The sequence below is a fragment of the Choloepus didactylus genome, chromosome 2 (assembly GCF_015220235.1).
Source record: "Choloepus didactylus isolate mChoDid1 chromosome 2, mChoDid1.pri, whole genome shotgun sequence".
Taxonomy (NCBI): Eukaryota; Metazoa; Chordata; class Mammalia; order Pilosa; family Megalonychidae; genus Choloepus; species Choloepus didactylus.
Window position 1 is genome coordinate 32,688,590 of NC_051308.1, and position 17,369 is coordinate 32,705,958.

Sequence of the window (17,369 nt, forward strand, 5' to 3'; positions counted from 1 at the left end):
TATATGCATTATATGCACTATAAATTGACTGCATTATCATTTTCTCTCCTGAATTAATTCTAAACATTTAATAATTTAGAAGTTCCTATTAAATATATATCATTTACTCTTTTTACAGAATTGCCTGACATATACATTCTCTCTATTCCACATTAGATGGCACAATAATCTTTATTGTAAAGTGTTTTAATATCCTGTTTAACATTCAGTCTTTCCAGAAATAGGAAAGTAAAATGAGTTCAAATGCAAATATTATACATAGAACTGTTCTTAAAACCAAGGGAAATTCTTTAAATGTTTTATTCCTATGTTTTGTTAAGTGCAATGAATACTTATTATGAATATAATAATATTTAACCTAATTTTCCACTAAAGGAAACTTTTGATCTGGAAGTCTTTTAAAATTATTGAATAAAAAGTGATTTTTGATATGTTTGAGATGTTATGCCAAAGTGTGCACATCCCCATTTTAAATGGACATTATCTTATTATTCCTGAGACAAAGAATTATTCTGATTGATGCTACAGTATGATTTTTAAAAAAGGAGAACTCTCTGATATACAGTGGTGTTGCATGTTACAGTCTGTTCAGTATACCAAAATACTCAATATGGTATTTCTATACAGATATTTTCACTTTAAAAAGAGTGGGATAGAACTTTTCAGTAAATTATTTTAACTCTTCTTTCACTGGAAAATCATTTTCATTTTTCTTTCTAACAAACTCTTCTCTCCGTCCCCTTTTCTCCCACAAAAATCTTCAGCTGCAAAACATGAGGGTAGTATGTATTTTGGCAAATAAATTAGCTCCCAGTCGAAAATCCTGCAGGATTGCCCACTGTTCTAGTTTGCTAATGCTGCGGAATACAAAACACCAGAGATGGATTTGCTTTTGTAAAAAGGGGGTTTATTTGGCTACACAGTTACAGTCTTAAGGCCATAAAGTGTCCAAGGTAACACATCAGTAATCAGGTACCTTCACTGGAGGATGGCCAATGGCGTCCAGAAAACCTCTGTTAGCTGGGAAGGCACGTGGCTGGCGTCTGCTCCAAAGTTCTGGTTTCAAAATGGCTTTCTCCCAGGACGTTCCTCTCTAGCAAGCTTGCTCCTCTTCAAAACGTCACTCACAGCTGCACTCCGTTCAGTCTCTTTGAGTCAGCATGTTTTATATGGCTCCACTGATCAAGGCCCACCCCGAATGGGTGGGGCCACACCTCCATGGGAGTATCTCACCAGAGTCACCTCCCACAGCTGGGTGGGGCACATTCCAAGCAAATCTAACCAGCACCAAAAGGTCTGTCCCACAAGACCACAAAGATAGTGGCATTTGGGGGACACAATACATTCAAACCGGCACACCCACCTCAGCCATCTTGTTTCTGCTCTCATAAGCCCTCTTCCACTGCTATCACCCAACTATAATGACTCAGCTCCTAAATCACAGCCATTTCCCACTTGCACTTTTACTCCAGGAATATCCTTTCTTATCCTTCACCCACTGTTACCTAGCATAAATGTAGTTCAAACATACAACTAAATTTTATAGCAGTATTAAGAAACTCCTACTATAAAGTAAAAAAGAGTTGAGCTCACAAAGGCTGCCTGAATGTTTGTGATTCCAGCTTCAGCTCTTAAAAGATATGGCTTTTCCCTCATTTGCTTCCTAAGCTCCATTTTCCCAATTTACTGTTTAAGCTTATAAACTGGCTCAAATCCCCCATCACTATCTAGGTGTATGATGTGGGGCAAGTTACCTAACCTTTCTTTGCCCCGGTTTACTCATCTAACAGGAATAATAATAGTCTCATAATGTTGTTTGCGGATTTAAAGAGACAGTATATATAATACCCTCAATAATAGTGGTCAGCATTTCCTCCTATTAATGGGCTGGTTCCTCCCTTTCCTGTATTCTCTTTGGCTTACTTCTCTCCATACCAATTCAATATTACTTAAATACTTTCTTAGCTCTTCACTACCCAGCCTTCCACCCACCACCAATATGAATCACTATACTTTCCTCAAGAATTACCGTGTGTAAAATTATATTACTCTGTCAGGGAGGAGGAGGTCAGCAGTAAGTTCCCATTTTTAAAATGTGTTTTATTCTCCATTTATATTTTATGGTACAAACCTCTTGGCTTTTTTTCATAGTTCACAACTATGACCACTCTTCCTAAAGCTATCATCCATTTTATCTTGAAAGTCATAGTAGAATAATGTTTTCAGTAATGGTTTCGATTTTTGGCGTGCTTGGATTCAGCAAGATATTTAACATGAAGCTCAAGTTCTGTAACCCCCTTTCTGTTAGGCATTTGGATTTTTAAGGAACAGATCAAGTCTTGATTCTTCATATGTGTCAAAACTAATTAGGTGGTTGTACGTGATGCTTATAATATGTGACTGCCCTCTATGATAAGTACTCTAATACTTAAATGACCCATAATTCTCATTTTTATGGTCATTCTTTTGTTTTCTATCAAATTGCTCTAGAAAAAGGAAGATGATTATATTGAAGTCGTAAAAATTTTGATTACAACTGGAATAGGAAGGAATTAGGCTAGTATTACAAAATTACAGAAATCAGATTTTCTTTGGTTTTCATGCAACACTGACGTGCTCTTATCCCACCAGGAGCACAGTGCTCTCCTGCTGCCTTCTCGTTGTTCGGAGCTTTTCCATAGTGCTCCTCCTCCAAAATTCCCTTCTACTTTTCTCCTTAACTCTCCCACATAAGTCTATTAAAACTAATAAAATAGTTCGTTTATTTATTTAAAACAGTACACAATTACTCTCTCATTTTTCAATATGTTTACCTATTCAAAATTAAAGTGAGAGCTAGGATTTTTGGCAGTATGGAAGATGTTCAGCACAGGATGTCTTTGTTTTAAGTTGTACTGTTCAGACAGTTTTCTCTATATGTAAGAGTAACCTATCAGAAGAGACAGATTATATGTTGCACCAGCCCCTTCCTAACCCCCGGGAAGATGAGAGAAGGGCAACAAGGCAAAGTAAAATACATTCTCAGCATTCTGCTTCTGTAACTCAGGAGGACTTAGGCATTTGGGCTTTCCTACATGTAGAATCATAAATTTTAAAGGAGAAAAGAAGCTTAGAAAATATTTAATCCAGTGATTTTAGCCATTATTTATCACAACACCCTGAAGTATGGGATAGTCTCCATTATTAGGAATGACTTACTAGTATTTTCGCACTAGGTGATAGGGAGGTGGTGATAAATGAGATTGTCTTACTCTGGTGTGCTAAGGAAAGAGCAAATCAGGGAATTAAAAGCACTTGAATATAAGGGTCAAACATAAAGTAATAGAGATAATACCTAGAGTACTGCTGTCTGGTCCTCCTTAATTTTGTTTTCCTTTCTTGTTTTCTGGCATATAAAGAAGCAAGTAGCACAACATTGTGAACATTTTTAACAGCACTGAAAATATATATCTGAATGTGGTTAAAAGGGAAAGAGTTAGTATATATGGTAATAGAAAAAAAAATTTTTTTTAAATCCATGGAACTCCCCTGCACAAACAGTGAACCCTAAGTTAAACCATGGGCTACAATTAATAGTACAATTTTAAAAATGTGCTTTCATCAGTTGAAACAAATTTACCACACATGAACAAGTTGTTAATAGTAGGGTGGTATATGAGAATCCTGTATTTTATGCATTATTATTCTGTACATCCACAATTTCTCTAGTTAAAAAAAAAAATTTTTTTAAAGAAGCAGTAATCTGAGAGTATTGGCAGACTGAATTCTAGTCTTGGTTTTGACCTCATATAAAATCTTACTAAGATGTCCTGAAATATTTAATTTCAGCTCTGGTGCCTAGCTTCTGTCCTTCATCTCTTGCTTTTAACATTTTTCTCTTTCCATTTCTGTCATAACCAGTCACAGAAATATGAGGCTTAGTAGCATTGTTTATCTGTATCTAGGGAAAGTTGATCATAAGTAGAGTCAGTCTACTGACTGGTTTTAAAACTTCCATCTACATATTCATCACAACCCAATTTGAAGCTTTCATACTTCAGTAGACTATCAAATACAATCTTTACTAGTTTAGTCAATATATTATGTTGTATATTATTGTATATATGTGTGTATATATATATAGTTGTATATCATATGTTATATCGTAATGTATTTAGGCAATCTGTGGTAAAAGAACCATGACTACCTAGTCCATCTTTTACCTTGTTTGTATTTTATTAAATAAGACCTCTGGGATTAATTAACTGAACCTTAAAAACTGTTAGCCAAACTATGTTTCCATAAAATAAATTACTTCTCTTGGTTTCTCCTTGGTTTCTATCTCCATATTCCAACTTCAAAATGGTATATGATTGCATGTTAAGATAAAATTCTAGTCTCCAGTGTCTGCCATGAAGACAATTTCAGTGTTTATAGAAAATCATGGTATTGGGTTGGGGGGGAGGGGTGTCCAAAAGAGAGAGAGACAGAAAGAGAGAGAGCTTTCCTCTGATTTCACTTCAGCTTCCTGAAGTACAGTTCACCCATTTCCATGGAAAACATAAAAATAGATATCTGGTTTTAAGTGGACACTTTCTGAAGAACATTATTGCTATGGCGATGTAGTGTCATTATTATCTTTAAACAATGCCAGCCTAGAAAATGTCTTGTCTCTCATATTCAGAAATAATTTTGAGATACTTACATGTCGATTTGTTTTTAGTATAATACTAATATATTTACTTTGAGCTTTTCATGGTTTTTGAACACTTCATACTCTGTGTAGAAGTAGTAAGGATAGCCAAAAAAGAAAAGTTTCTCTTTGTAAAACATTTTAGCATTTTTTACACGTGTACTGCTAATTATTCATAATGGTAGATACAAGGATAAATCAGACCTAGACTTAGACCTCAAAATGCTTATTTTATTATTAGGAAAAGTAAGTAATAAGTACATAATTATGAACTATACCATTTGAAAAGTGATAAATGCCACAAGAAATATCTAGTCTGTAAGTACTGTGGAAGTTCAGAAGGATTCATTCAATATTTATTGAGAATTAAAAAAATGTATAGACTTTTATACTAAGCAGAATACAATATTTCCTGCCCTTAAGAATGATAGCCTGATGGAAAAGACAAACATGTAAACATAATTAAACCACCATACTGGAAGTACAATATGGCTGCATATAATGGGGGCAGAAAGGAGAGGGAACTAACTGAACTGAAGGGTTCCAAAAAAGCTTTCTAAAAGAAATAATGCCTCAAAAGCTTTCTAAAAGAAATAATGCCTCAGCTGGGTCTTTACAGATGAGTATTGTCAGCAGAAAAAAAGAGGAGGTATGGAAAAGGAGTATGTTCCAGGCAGGCAGAGCATAGTTGTTTGGGGTGGGGGTGGCTGGGGTGGCTACAGACAGATTTCAGCTCAGTTTTCTGAAAGCCAAAAGAGTGAGTCAAGGATTGATGAGAAATGGGTTTGAAGTGCTAGGTAAGGGCCAGAATCAGGATGACTTTATATTCCATATTTTGGAATTTAGATTTAAGCAGTCCCCTGTGTGATAATTGTTAAAGGATTTAACAGAGAGGAAAGGTGATGAGTGTAGTTTTGCACAAGTTAAGTTTGAAGTTCTCAAGGGACATCCATGCAGTTATCCAGCAGCTAGTTGAATATATGAGTCAGAAGCTTAAGGAAGAGGAGTGACCTGGCAATAGAGATTTTGAAATGAACAGCATAGTCGAAAGTGAATGAAATCCATCCTCCAGGGAGAGTCTGTAGAATGAGAAGAGCATTGAGAGGACAGAAACTTGGGACCTCTAGCATTGAAGAGGTGAGTTGAGGAATAGTGCTCCACAAAAAGAAGGAAGAGCCATGTTCAGAGAAAGATAAGGTTAATCAGGAAAGTATGTCACAAAAAGTAAGGGAGGGAATGATCAGCAGCCCTCAGATACAGCAGAGATAAAGACAAACAGGTATCACTGATCTTACAGTAGTTTCATTAGAGTGATCAAACTGGAAGCCAAATTGTATTGCATTGAGAAGTGAATTGGGAGGCTAGGAAGTACAGACTGTGATTATATACAATTTTTGAGAAGTCTGGCTAAGAAAGTTTGAATCCTTGCTCTAACACTTACCACCTTTGTGACCTTAGGCAAATTACTTAATCTCTGTTTTTTCATCTTTAAAATGGGTATAATACCTGCCTTAGACGGTTTCTATGAGAATTTGGAGTTAATCTATGTAAAGCACTTTGAAACTACCTGCCTATGTTATACACACAATAAATGTTAGCTGTTGTGATTATTAAAGAAGAGAAGAGAGGGATTAAATGATAGATTGGGAGAAGGGTTGTTTATTGTTTGATTGGTTTGGGGGATGGGGGTGAGAAAGGTATGTCTGTTAATAACTGAGGGACTGTAACCTGTTGAAACCTAAGACTTTAGCCTCAGTCGTGGAAGACTGACTGGGCTAAAAACAAAAACTTGTTTAGAAATCTGAAGCTCTTCTAATCCTGGTTTCCTATTAACTGTGGGACACAGTGTTTAAATCACATCTTCCATTCCAGTTTCCTGTAGAAAGAAATAATAGTTCCTGTTTACCTATCTGTTAGTTATTGTAAAACTAAAACTAGTAATATTGCATGGTATTTCCCATCCTTGCAGTTTCCACTTTTCTCTGAAACCTTCCATAACTTCCATAGATTCAGTTTATAAATTTCCTCCTCAAGGTTCCCTTAAAAATCTGGACTTGATCTCTGTTACACTGTTAGATCTTTGTTACATTGTTGCTGGTATGATGTCTTCCCTACCATTTCTGAACTGCTTAAAAATGGAGACCATGCCTTATTTATCTTTTAATCTCTTTTATCTGCGTAGTACCTGACGTGTTGTAAACCTCCAATAAATGTTAGGTTGGTTTGAATATTAGAAGTTGCTTGAGTAGGTATCATTCATATTTTTGAAATTCTACTTCTTGAGCATTACAAGGTTTCAAAATTTTGAAAAGTATTTTGAGATAATGGTTACTTTTCCTAATTAATTCTTTAATGTCAGAAAGTTGAAGGCCTCTCTTTTGACTAAGCCTGATATTTAGGCAAGATGAACAATATTTTTAAAGTAACTGTATTTGTTTTGGTCCATTATCAATAGTTCTGAAGTCCTAATTTAGCTCTTAGTGTTCAAAATAATCACCTTTGAAAAAGAGTAGGAATTTGGTAGGTATGTGGCCAAAACGGCCAATTAAGTAAATATTTTATTAAATGCTTGCCAGTACTAAATCAGAATTATTTAGATTATTTTTTCTCTCGTGTTTCAATTTACCACCATCAGCCTTTCTAGAAAAGAAAGAAATTGTCCATCATTGTGTATGTAGTACTATTTTGTAAGTCATTATTTGTGCATGGTACAATGAAAACTCTATTATCAACCTTAGGCCTAGTCTGAGCAATTATTTCTTTACCGTCTATCCTCCATTTTTTCCTGAAAATAAGTGTACTTTCAATCTGTCAAAAGATGTGGCTTTATGTGTATATTTATATACTTTGCCTGTTAGTACTGCAGTAGTCATTAAGAGTCTTTATGTGTGTAAATATCCATAACATACAATATTCTCCTTTCTTTGTTGAAGCGCTCTCCATCCTGTACTCCAGCTAGCAAAGGCAGACGTGTAAGAGATTATTTCACTTTGTGTACTCATCCCCTTCTTCCCCTACCTCTTATCCTTTTTGCCTGTGATTGTAGAACATGCTAACATTTTTGTGATGTATTATTACATTTATTGCATGTTTTGTGCTGCTGCTCCTGCTATTACTGCTCTGCTTTACTGTATTTGTTGTTGTTGTTGTTGTTGTTTTGGCTTTGACCTCAGAGCTTCAGGAATGTTCACACATATTTCTGTAACCAAACTATTAAAATGAGAAGGTATCTTTTTATTTTGATTTCAGGGAAAGGTTATCTAGTATGCTTTCAAAATTGATCAAATACAAAGTAAAATGAGTTTCTAAATAAGAATCTGATACAAGCAAATATGTAGAGATTTCTTAAAGATTTTAAGTATGTAGAAAAAAAATTTGATAATTCATAATATACAAATTTTAAAATGATTAACACTAGTATGTGTTATTAAACCACAGTTTAATAATGAATAAGCAGTTCAAATGCCAGTGCTATGGCCAGTAGAACTATGGGTTCAACTGACTACTTTTTTTTTTTTTTTTTTTGACATTTGCACACAGTTACCAGCATTAGGTATTATGGGTTTATTAAATTAATCTATGTGTTAATTATAATATATAACCTGTAGAAGGAAAGACCAAAATGTTGCATGCCCAACTATATTAGCATCAAATCATCAGCCGATGAATTGATTAAATTTTTCCTCCTTGATTTTTGAATACGGTTATAATTCAGAGAGATTTTGTTTTCTGTTCATTTTATTATAAATAGTAACATCCCACATTCCTTGCAGACTTCCAGGGTCCTTGGCCAACCAGATCTGTGGATCTTGAAATAGGGAAAAATTCAGGGGGGAAATAGCTGATACAGTTCTGTAGGGTATGAATAAACCACTTTTAACCAGAACCTATTGACTTAAAATTATATACGATTTTTTTTTTTACTGTGAATGTGATAGGCTTGGTTAACTGCTTTCCTAGCTTCCTTTAATTTGTCCTTGATTAAGTATCTGACAAATTAAAAGTGAATCACTGAAAAGTAGTAGTGATGTGAGGGAGATGATTAAAGAATTATTAATTATTCAACAAATATAACAACTCAGTATAATAGTCAGGAACCCAAATAGTCTCTGGGAGCATTACTGTATTACAGTAGGACACAAATAATTACCATTCTTAACAGTGATCTTAAATCTAACAGCATGGCATGTGATTTTATGTTATATGCCATGTTTTTAGACAAATACATAATACATTTGTAAATTTAAAATTTTTTGAATGTCTGTTAAATGTCATATAAATGAGGTATTACTATATAATTTTAAGGTACTCTTTCTAAAATGCTTTCAGATCTCATTTACATTTGAATACTTGACTCTTTTTAAATGGTGTTATTTAATTAAACATAGTGTAGGAAAGATTTGTTAGTAGGACTATTAATGTAAGGATACAAATGGTTAGGGAAAGTTCTAGAGTTTCTTCAGTAAGAAACACTTAATATCTCTTTTCAGGTTGTTTCTTTAGAGTTTGGAGAAGAAATTATAAACAGCCAGCATGTGGGTTAACTGTCTTTTATGTTTTCTTAGAACTTTTGTAAATTCTCCTCAGTAGATATTCAAATCAATATATTGAAAACAACAAGAAATTTTCATAAAGAAAAACAATTTACATTATTTGTAACTGAAAATTATACTTACTAGTCATAACCGTCAATCATTTGTTGTTATAATTTGTTTTATAATAATAAAATATTGTCTTTATTGTTTTCCATATTCTAAACTATTTCGATAATTCTAGCATTTTTATCAAAAGTTCAGTTAACAGAAATAATGATATCACTAAAGGTTTGAGGTTTTAAATTGTTTCTGAATACAAAACATGAAATCATTTGCTACTTTGTCCACTGAAGGAGAAAGAAAATTGATGAAAATTGAATATTTTCCCTAAGTTACAGTTTTATATTTACCAGTGCAAAACAACATAGTAGATGGAAGCAATTTTTTAATAAACCACTATAATCCAATCAAATCTCAGTATCTTTTACTTTAAAACCAGGTATCTTATGAGAATCTTCCTATTTGTACTTGTTCAAATCTATAATTGTTTCTTGGGTAGCAAAGACCCATTGATATATATTCAAGATGTGTAATGTTACTTAATTTTGTTATTTATAAGACCATATTGCATAATTTGAGGAATTCTTGATAAAAGGGCCATCTAAAAATCAGACATTTGCCTATACCTGGAAAAAATTATTTTTCTATTTTACTGTGCTACTCTAAAATACAGTTCGAGGACCATTTATTAGAAAAATCCTGATACGGGGAACATTGTGGAGTTTTTGCATGACAGCATTAGGCAGTGTGGACAATACCACTGATACTCAGCTTTTTTGCTTTTTTAAAATTTTTTAACAGTAGAGCATTAAATAAAATTACAGTGGAGTTTATAGTAGATGTTTCTAATGCCTGTTCATCAAAATAACATCTTAAAGTGTGTTCATTTAGGAAATAAAAATTAATCAAAAATGGAAAGGATCACATTTACATAAAGATATTCCTTATTGTTTATTTTTCTCAGTGGATTGCAGCTTTAAAATATTCAGCAAATTGCCTACATTGATCAGTTAAATTTCCAAGACCTTTCTTTGGACAATATCAAAATATCCAATAAATATTAGCTGTTGATTTTTACCATTTTCCCCTTTTTATCACTTTCTATACCATTAATGAATTAAGATATCTCTGCTATTGGTTTATTTCATTTTTATTAGCTTTTACTTCATTAAGACTTTTTAAATTTCCATGGTTTAAACATAATATTAATGATTATAGTTGTTTTAAAGGTTTTAAAGTACTTTGTATAAAAACTACTGTGCTTTTAATCCATTGTTTTGCTGCCACACTGTATCTGAATGAATCATTATCAATTTAATTATTAAGATTTATTTGAGGCTATCTTTAAACCCTGTCATGTAGTCATTGAATATTCTGCAAGTGTAATAAAATTAATTGCTTTTTAGTGGACAGAATAAGCCATTAACTAGAAATACATTAGTGAACATTTAATTATAGTTGAAATTAATAATATCTTGAAAATCAGTCCTCTTAATGGTAATTAAAACTTTGCTAAAGAAAATATGTGGTATTGTATTTTTCTTATTTTTTATAGTTAAACCTCTTCTGAAATATTGTTTACACTGACAGTAATCCTGAAAGGAAATGAAATATTAAAATCTATTAATGTTATGAGCTTTTAGCTTCTAGTAGAGTCTTAAAAAAACCTGGAAATTAAAGTTTTATATCAAAATCTTTTTTTGCCATGAGTTTGTCTTTACCAAAATTTGTTTCTTGTCTTTATGAGAAACAAACATTTGGAAAGGAAAGTGGTAATTTTAAAAGTTCAATTATATAGCCATGTTTTTTTTTAAATCAGAGCATCATTGTTAATGGCATAGTTCAACTTTTTGATATGCTTAATTAATGCCATCTCAAATATTATTACAGTATTTTCACTTATTTAAAACTTTTTCTTTGCAAAAGCTTTCTTCAGTTTGTTTAATTTCTGGTATTGATTTTGACTTCAAGAGCATACAGCTCTTAAAAGCTAATATTATTTTCATTGTTACATTTTATTACAATTAATATTGATTTTCTTTTATATAAATGTTTTCCACATCTGAATAACCAGGTTTTACCTTTTTCAACTAAGAAAATCATTTTTTCATCTAACTTCATTCCTATTGTTTTCTTTTATTTTTATTGATGAGCAAAAAGCTAGTTAAGAGAAGAGTGCTTTATAGATGCAGTAATTCTTCAGAAAGCCCAAGGGATGTGTGTTAAAAACTTCTAGAGCTCTTTGAGTCATTATAAAATTTGTGGAATCACAGTTTAAACCGTCATGGTGTACTTTTTTCCTTTGCCCTGTATCTCAGTGTCACAATGTCACATCTTCATAGGGTCATGAAACATGCTAGTACATGTTCTAACAATCAACTCTGGGACAGGGAGGAAACCCAGCTTTTTAAAGTTTGTCAATTTCCATTAATTAACGTTCCCACAGTGGCAGATTTCAGACTACCAGAGTGATGTCACTGAACTCAGAGTTTGGAAGGGATGTGCACAGTTGGCTCTCACAAGCCCTGTAAACAGACTAGCATACCATTGACCACATACTGACAAAATGGCTTAAGTAGTGTATTTTAATTCCACCCCAAGAAAGTATGTAAGAGTGTGCTCAGCTTCTGTCAGCATGGGATCACATGGCTCAAATAGAAGGTCTGCTTTAAAATTTCTACCGTTATATATATTGGAAACAGCAAGCTACTGCTTTTCTCATTTTGAAGAGTTTTTAAAGTAACTGGACCAGGGGTACAAAGCCTACTATTTTAGCCATCCCATCCTCTTCACAGCATCATTACCCTTCTCACAGGAACTTTCGTCAAGCTATAGCACTAACAGCTTTTGTGTAACTTGTCAGAAACTTAAATCTTCATAAAGTGACCCTGTTTTTTACACATAACAAATCCTCTACTTGAACATTTCTTTAAAACTTAATGAGACAGTTAATGCATTATTTGAGTCAGTTTTAAGTTCTTGTTAGTATAAAATGTATCAATTCCATTTTAAATGAACCTCTTCCCCCACTGACTCTTATTCAGCTTGTGTTTTATTTATATTATCTTAGGAAAACTAAAAGGGGGAAATTTTTAGAAAGTCAAAGACATATCTGCCTTATCGTCAACCTAAGGCCATATTACAGATTAATAGTTAAATCTGATTACCTTTTCTCCATGCTGTCAACTGAGTAAAATTGTGAATTATGCAAAATTTTTTCCAGGTCCCCTCATTTTCTTCTTTTACTTTCTTCTTGCTAATCAAAGTCCACTGTCAGTAAAGGAGATAATATAAATCAGACTTCTATGATCATTATATTACTTTGAGTACCTCCAGTGTGGAGATGATTCTGGCATAACAAAAAGGGTGCTAAATTTGTAGTAAGAGATGGGATTCAGGCCTGGTCCTCCCACTTCATAAAACTTACTAGTTTTACAACATTGCCCAAGTCACACACACAGAGCTGATATTCAGCTGGTATGCATCAGTTCAATAGTTTCAGTTCTTAAAATATTGAAATATTCCCTAGCAATTGGTAAATAGCTGCTATTCCAAGTCCGCTAGATGCCCTTGCTAAAAAACTTCTCTTCTCCCAAATCCAGTAGCTAAAGGTTTAAGGCCTAGATGTTAGCCATGTCATTCAACCTCACCAAATGTCCCGACTTGTGGTTATAAGGATCCCAGAGCACCTGCCACCACCCCACCACCCCACCACCCCAAGAGGCCATAGTGGGGCACTTTCAGGTACAGGTCTACCATGTGCTTGCCCGTCTGCTAGCCCAGTGCAGCTCCCACACCCCTGCCAGATTTTTAAAATTCTCCATATTGATCAGAAGTTGAGTATTTTATATATGCAACGTATCATAAATCCATAATAGCGTTCTACATTGATTATAGATGGGGAAATATCCCCAACTTCTGCATTTAGAGATTGAAGCCATGTGCCCAGAGTTTCTTTTGAGCTTAAAACAGACCTGAAAAGTTAATTTCTTGGCAAATATTTTTTTCCAAATATCTGTATTCACAATCACTTATTATTATATAAGTCCAGATTTTAAAGAGGTTTTTTTCTTCACTTAGTTTCAACTACAAGGGTCATTATTATTTTAGTGGGTTTTTCTAAAAATTCTACTTTGTCATATTTTCATGAATGTACCTGAATCTATCATCAAATAGATTTTCTCAGAGGTAGATGGGTCCTTATCTAACAGCCCCTCATGTCTTTCCCCCTAAAAAAAAATCCATAATAATGCAGAAAAACAAACAAAAAAAACAAGTACATATTTAAAATCCTTAAGCTGGTACTCTTTTTGATTTGTAACTCCTGATCTGAGCATTGTTCCTACTGTGCAACAGCTTCAAAAGTTCCCTAACTTCCTTTCCAGATTGCCTTCTTTGCCTTTCATTTTGAAAACTCAATCCTGGTAATTTTGAAAATTTCCAGACCAAATAGGTCATCCATCAGTGTGCGCCATAAAGATCTTTTATGCTAAATTTAAACTCAAAGCATTTCCAATTTCTAAAAATACTTAGCTTAAAGGGGTGCAATTGAATGTTAAATGCTGGCATTTCTACTGCTGCAAAATTAAAAGGGGATTTCTTTAGTATGACAGGCACAAAACTGATGGTTAGTTTATTTTACTTTCTATTAATGCCCAGTAGAGGACCAAATTTCACTCTTCTCAAGGATAAAATTATCTCTAACTGCAATATATCTCTTTATTACATACTATGTTTTAATTTTATATGCCAATGTATTTAGTGAATTGCAAACATTCTATGTGGAATACAAGAATTGAACATGCAGAAGAGATCGGTTTTTAAGCTAAGAGGTCAACACTGAAGATGAGGGGCGAGGGAGCCTTTTGTGAACTATTGTTATTTTAACCCTTGTTTGCATTAAAGCTATGGTTATGTTTTTGTATAATGACACATCCCTAACTTGAATATTCAAACCAAAGTTTGTTATCCTCCTTTCTCAAGAAATGTTATCGTGATCGTGCCTTACAGAAATTTGCCAAGAGCTGCAAATTGTTTAAAAGTGATTTCTTGGGTTTTTGTTTTTCCCAACTTATTTTCCTAGACTGATCCCGTTGAGAACACATATGTACGGAATCCGAACGTCAAGTTTTACATCCAGTCAAGGTCCACATCTCCTTCCACATCTAGTGAAGCTGAGCCAGTTAAGGTGCCTCATTGGAACAGTCTTGTTCTCCACCTTTTCACTTGTGTCAGGAAAGAGGGAATCTCATTGCAAAAACAAGTGTCTCTTGCATATATATTGTGTAGTCAGTCACAATCTATTGAAGCTTATTACACTTGATAGATAATGTAGGTAGGAGAAGAAAATTAAAGTAGAAAATTGTCCCTGAAAATTCAACCTGAGTTAGAAAGAAAAAATTTTTATTCAAGTATAAATGTTATCTTTATTTTAATTTGAGAACTCTGTAGAACAGAGCACAAGAGTTATGTACGTTTTGGAATAATCAAATATAAACTCTCTAGGCACATGGCAGTGATCGGAGCCAGTCTCATATTTTAATTCTTCTAATAAATTTAATAACCCATGATAAAATTGGTCTGTTACGTAAGTAGAATTTAAAAATAAAATTGCCATTGCTGAAAAGTTTATTCTAACTGTTAAAAACAGGCATTCAGCTAAGTCCTGTCTTTTATGAGTACAAAAAACAATGTTGTATTTACACCTCATGCCAATCACTGATTTTAAACAGCCAGTTGGCTAATTTTCTCAACAGAATTCATGTCCTCAACAAGACAGAAGGGCATGTTGTACATCCATCAGTTTATGCCATCCTGCCTCAAAGATGCAGTTCTCATTCTTCAGTCAGCATTACAGTTCAGATAGAGCTTCTTTCCTTCCCATTTTATAATTTGCAGATCTGTGTCTAGCCTTCCAATAGAAGCAGATAGTCCAGTTTGGAAAGCAGTGTAAAGTGAATTGTGAGTTGTGGTCAGGTTCTTACCTTGTTTTTTCCAACCCTGTAAAAGACTTCCTTAGGCTGGTAACCTGATCAGAGCCTCTGCTTTTTTGGTTGTAATTGTTTTAATATTTGGGCTTATACATTCGTACTTTAATGTTGAAATATTCAAATATTCAGAAAATAATATACATCCATGTAACCAACACATGCAGATTTAACAAGTATGAACATTTTGCCCTATTCCCCTCTCTCCTTTCCCAGGTATATCTAAAGACCCTGAAGTTAGTTCACATCCTCCCTTCCTTGGCTTTACAGGTTTATTTCATATGTATCCATGAACAATATATAGTAATGCTTGTTGTGTATTTAACATTTATGCAAATGTTATTTGAATTGTTCTGCAACCTTTTTCATATGCTTTTTAGGTTTATTCATACAAATACATGTCTATTTAGGTCATTCATTGTAACTTCTGCATAATAATCCATTGTATGAATATACCACAGCATATTTATCCATCCTCCTGTTGTTGGATATTTAGGTTTCCAGGTTTTTGCTGTTAAAACCAGTGCTGAAATGAGCATTCTAATATCTATCTGATTGTGCGTATGTGCAGTTTGTTTAGCATATATACCTAGAAGTGAAATTACTGGGTCATATGATATATGCATTTTCAACTTTAACTAGATCTTGTCAAATTGTTTTCCAAAGTGGTTGGACCAGTTTTCTTCCCACCAGTATTATATAAGAGTTCTTAATTTGCACACATCTTCGCCAACCCCTGGTACTGTCAGACATTATTGCCAATTTGATGTGTGTAAAGTGGCATTTTTGTTTTAATTTTATTTCTCTGATTTCTAGTGATATTGAATATCTTTTTATATGTTTATTGGCCAGTGATGATTTGTCTGTTCATGTCCTTTGTTCTATTTTTTGTGTTTTTTTTTCTGGATACTAATCCTTTGCTAGCTATATGCACTGCAAATATCTTCTCCCAGTCTGTGGCTTACATTTTAAATTTTATTTGTAGTATCTTTTTGTCTTGCAGAAGTTTTAATTTTAAAGTACTCACCTTTATTAGTCCTTTCCTTTATAACTTTTGCTTTTTGTCTTTTTAAAGCACTTCTTCTCTGTGCAGATATTTTAAAGATTTTCTTCTGTATTTTTTTCTGAAAGTTTTAAAAGTTTGCTTTTACATATTTAGGACCTTGATCAATCTGAAATTTGTTGTTATGTATTATGAGAAATGGGGTTCTAAAATTTTTCCCATTTGAACAACTAACTCATATTTCTCCATCAATTTGTAGTGCAATCTTTGCTTTATATGCATGAGTCTGTTTGGGGGTTCTCTATTTTCTTGTTGTTCTTTTTATCTTTTCTTGCACCAACACCACATCGCCTTAATTACTGTAGTCCTGAAGTAATTCCTAATGCTGGTGTGGTGATCTATGCCCCTGCCCACTCTATTCTTCTTCCTTTTTTCCTTGACCCTTTTGTTTTCCATATGGCTTTTCATATCAGTTTATCAAGTTCCACATGGGGCTTTTGATTGGAATAGCATTAAATTTATGGATTTATTTGACAAGAATTGACTTCTTAGGATATTGGGTCCTTCCATCTATCAACATGGTATGCTATTTATTTAGGTATTCTTTTATACCCTTCAATAAAGTTTCATTATTTTCCTCATGGATGTGCACCACATTGTTAGATTTGTTCCTGGGTACCTTAAAGTTTTCGCTGCTACAGTGATTGGGATCCTTTTTAAAAATATTTTCTGATTGGATGTTGTTGGTATTTATGAATTCTATTAATCTTGTATACAGCACATTGGTTTGACTCTCTTTTGTTCTAATAACTTCTCTTGGACTCCCTTTATAAATTCTAATGATAATTTTGTTTTCTATGAATTTTTTTATTAATTTTTAAATAGATTTTTCCTCCCTTTTGTCTTTCATATATAGCTTTTTAAATGTTTAATTCTAAGTTAGGTTCAAACTTCTTTCAAGCTGTTTAAAAGTATATGAAATTTAAATTAAGACTAACATGACTATTAAAAAGAAAGCTCTTAGAAGCTCAACTTAATTCCATTTTAAGGCCAAAGTGCATATAAGATACTCTACTTCCAAAGGTTATATAGTAACAGTGGAAAAGAAGGAC

The 17,369-nt window shown here is 33.4% G+C and overlaps 1 protein-coding gene across 11 annotated transcripts in view; it reads left to right on the forward strand.

Moving 5' to 3' along the window:
• The window catches only part of CDC42BPA (CDC42 binding protein kinase alpha), a 449,333-nt gene that overhangs the window by 349,644 nt on the left and 82,320 nt on the right, over window positions 1–17,369 (forward strand). For 4 of the 11 annotated variants that reach the window (XM_037822669.1, XM_037822676.1, XM_037822672.1 and 1 more), the window contains one exon: window positions 14,351–14,455. The exons of 6 other annotated variants lie outside the window; for them this stretch is intronic. In XM_037822669.1, coding sequence (XP_037678597.1) covers window positions 14,351–14,455 — 105 coding nt within the window. Of the gene's footprint in view, window positions 1–7,605; window positions 7,645–14,350; window positions 14,456–17,369 lie in introns of all 11 variants that reach the window. One more of the 11 variants, XM_037822691.1, reaches the window with a different exon arrangement.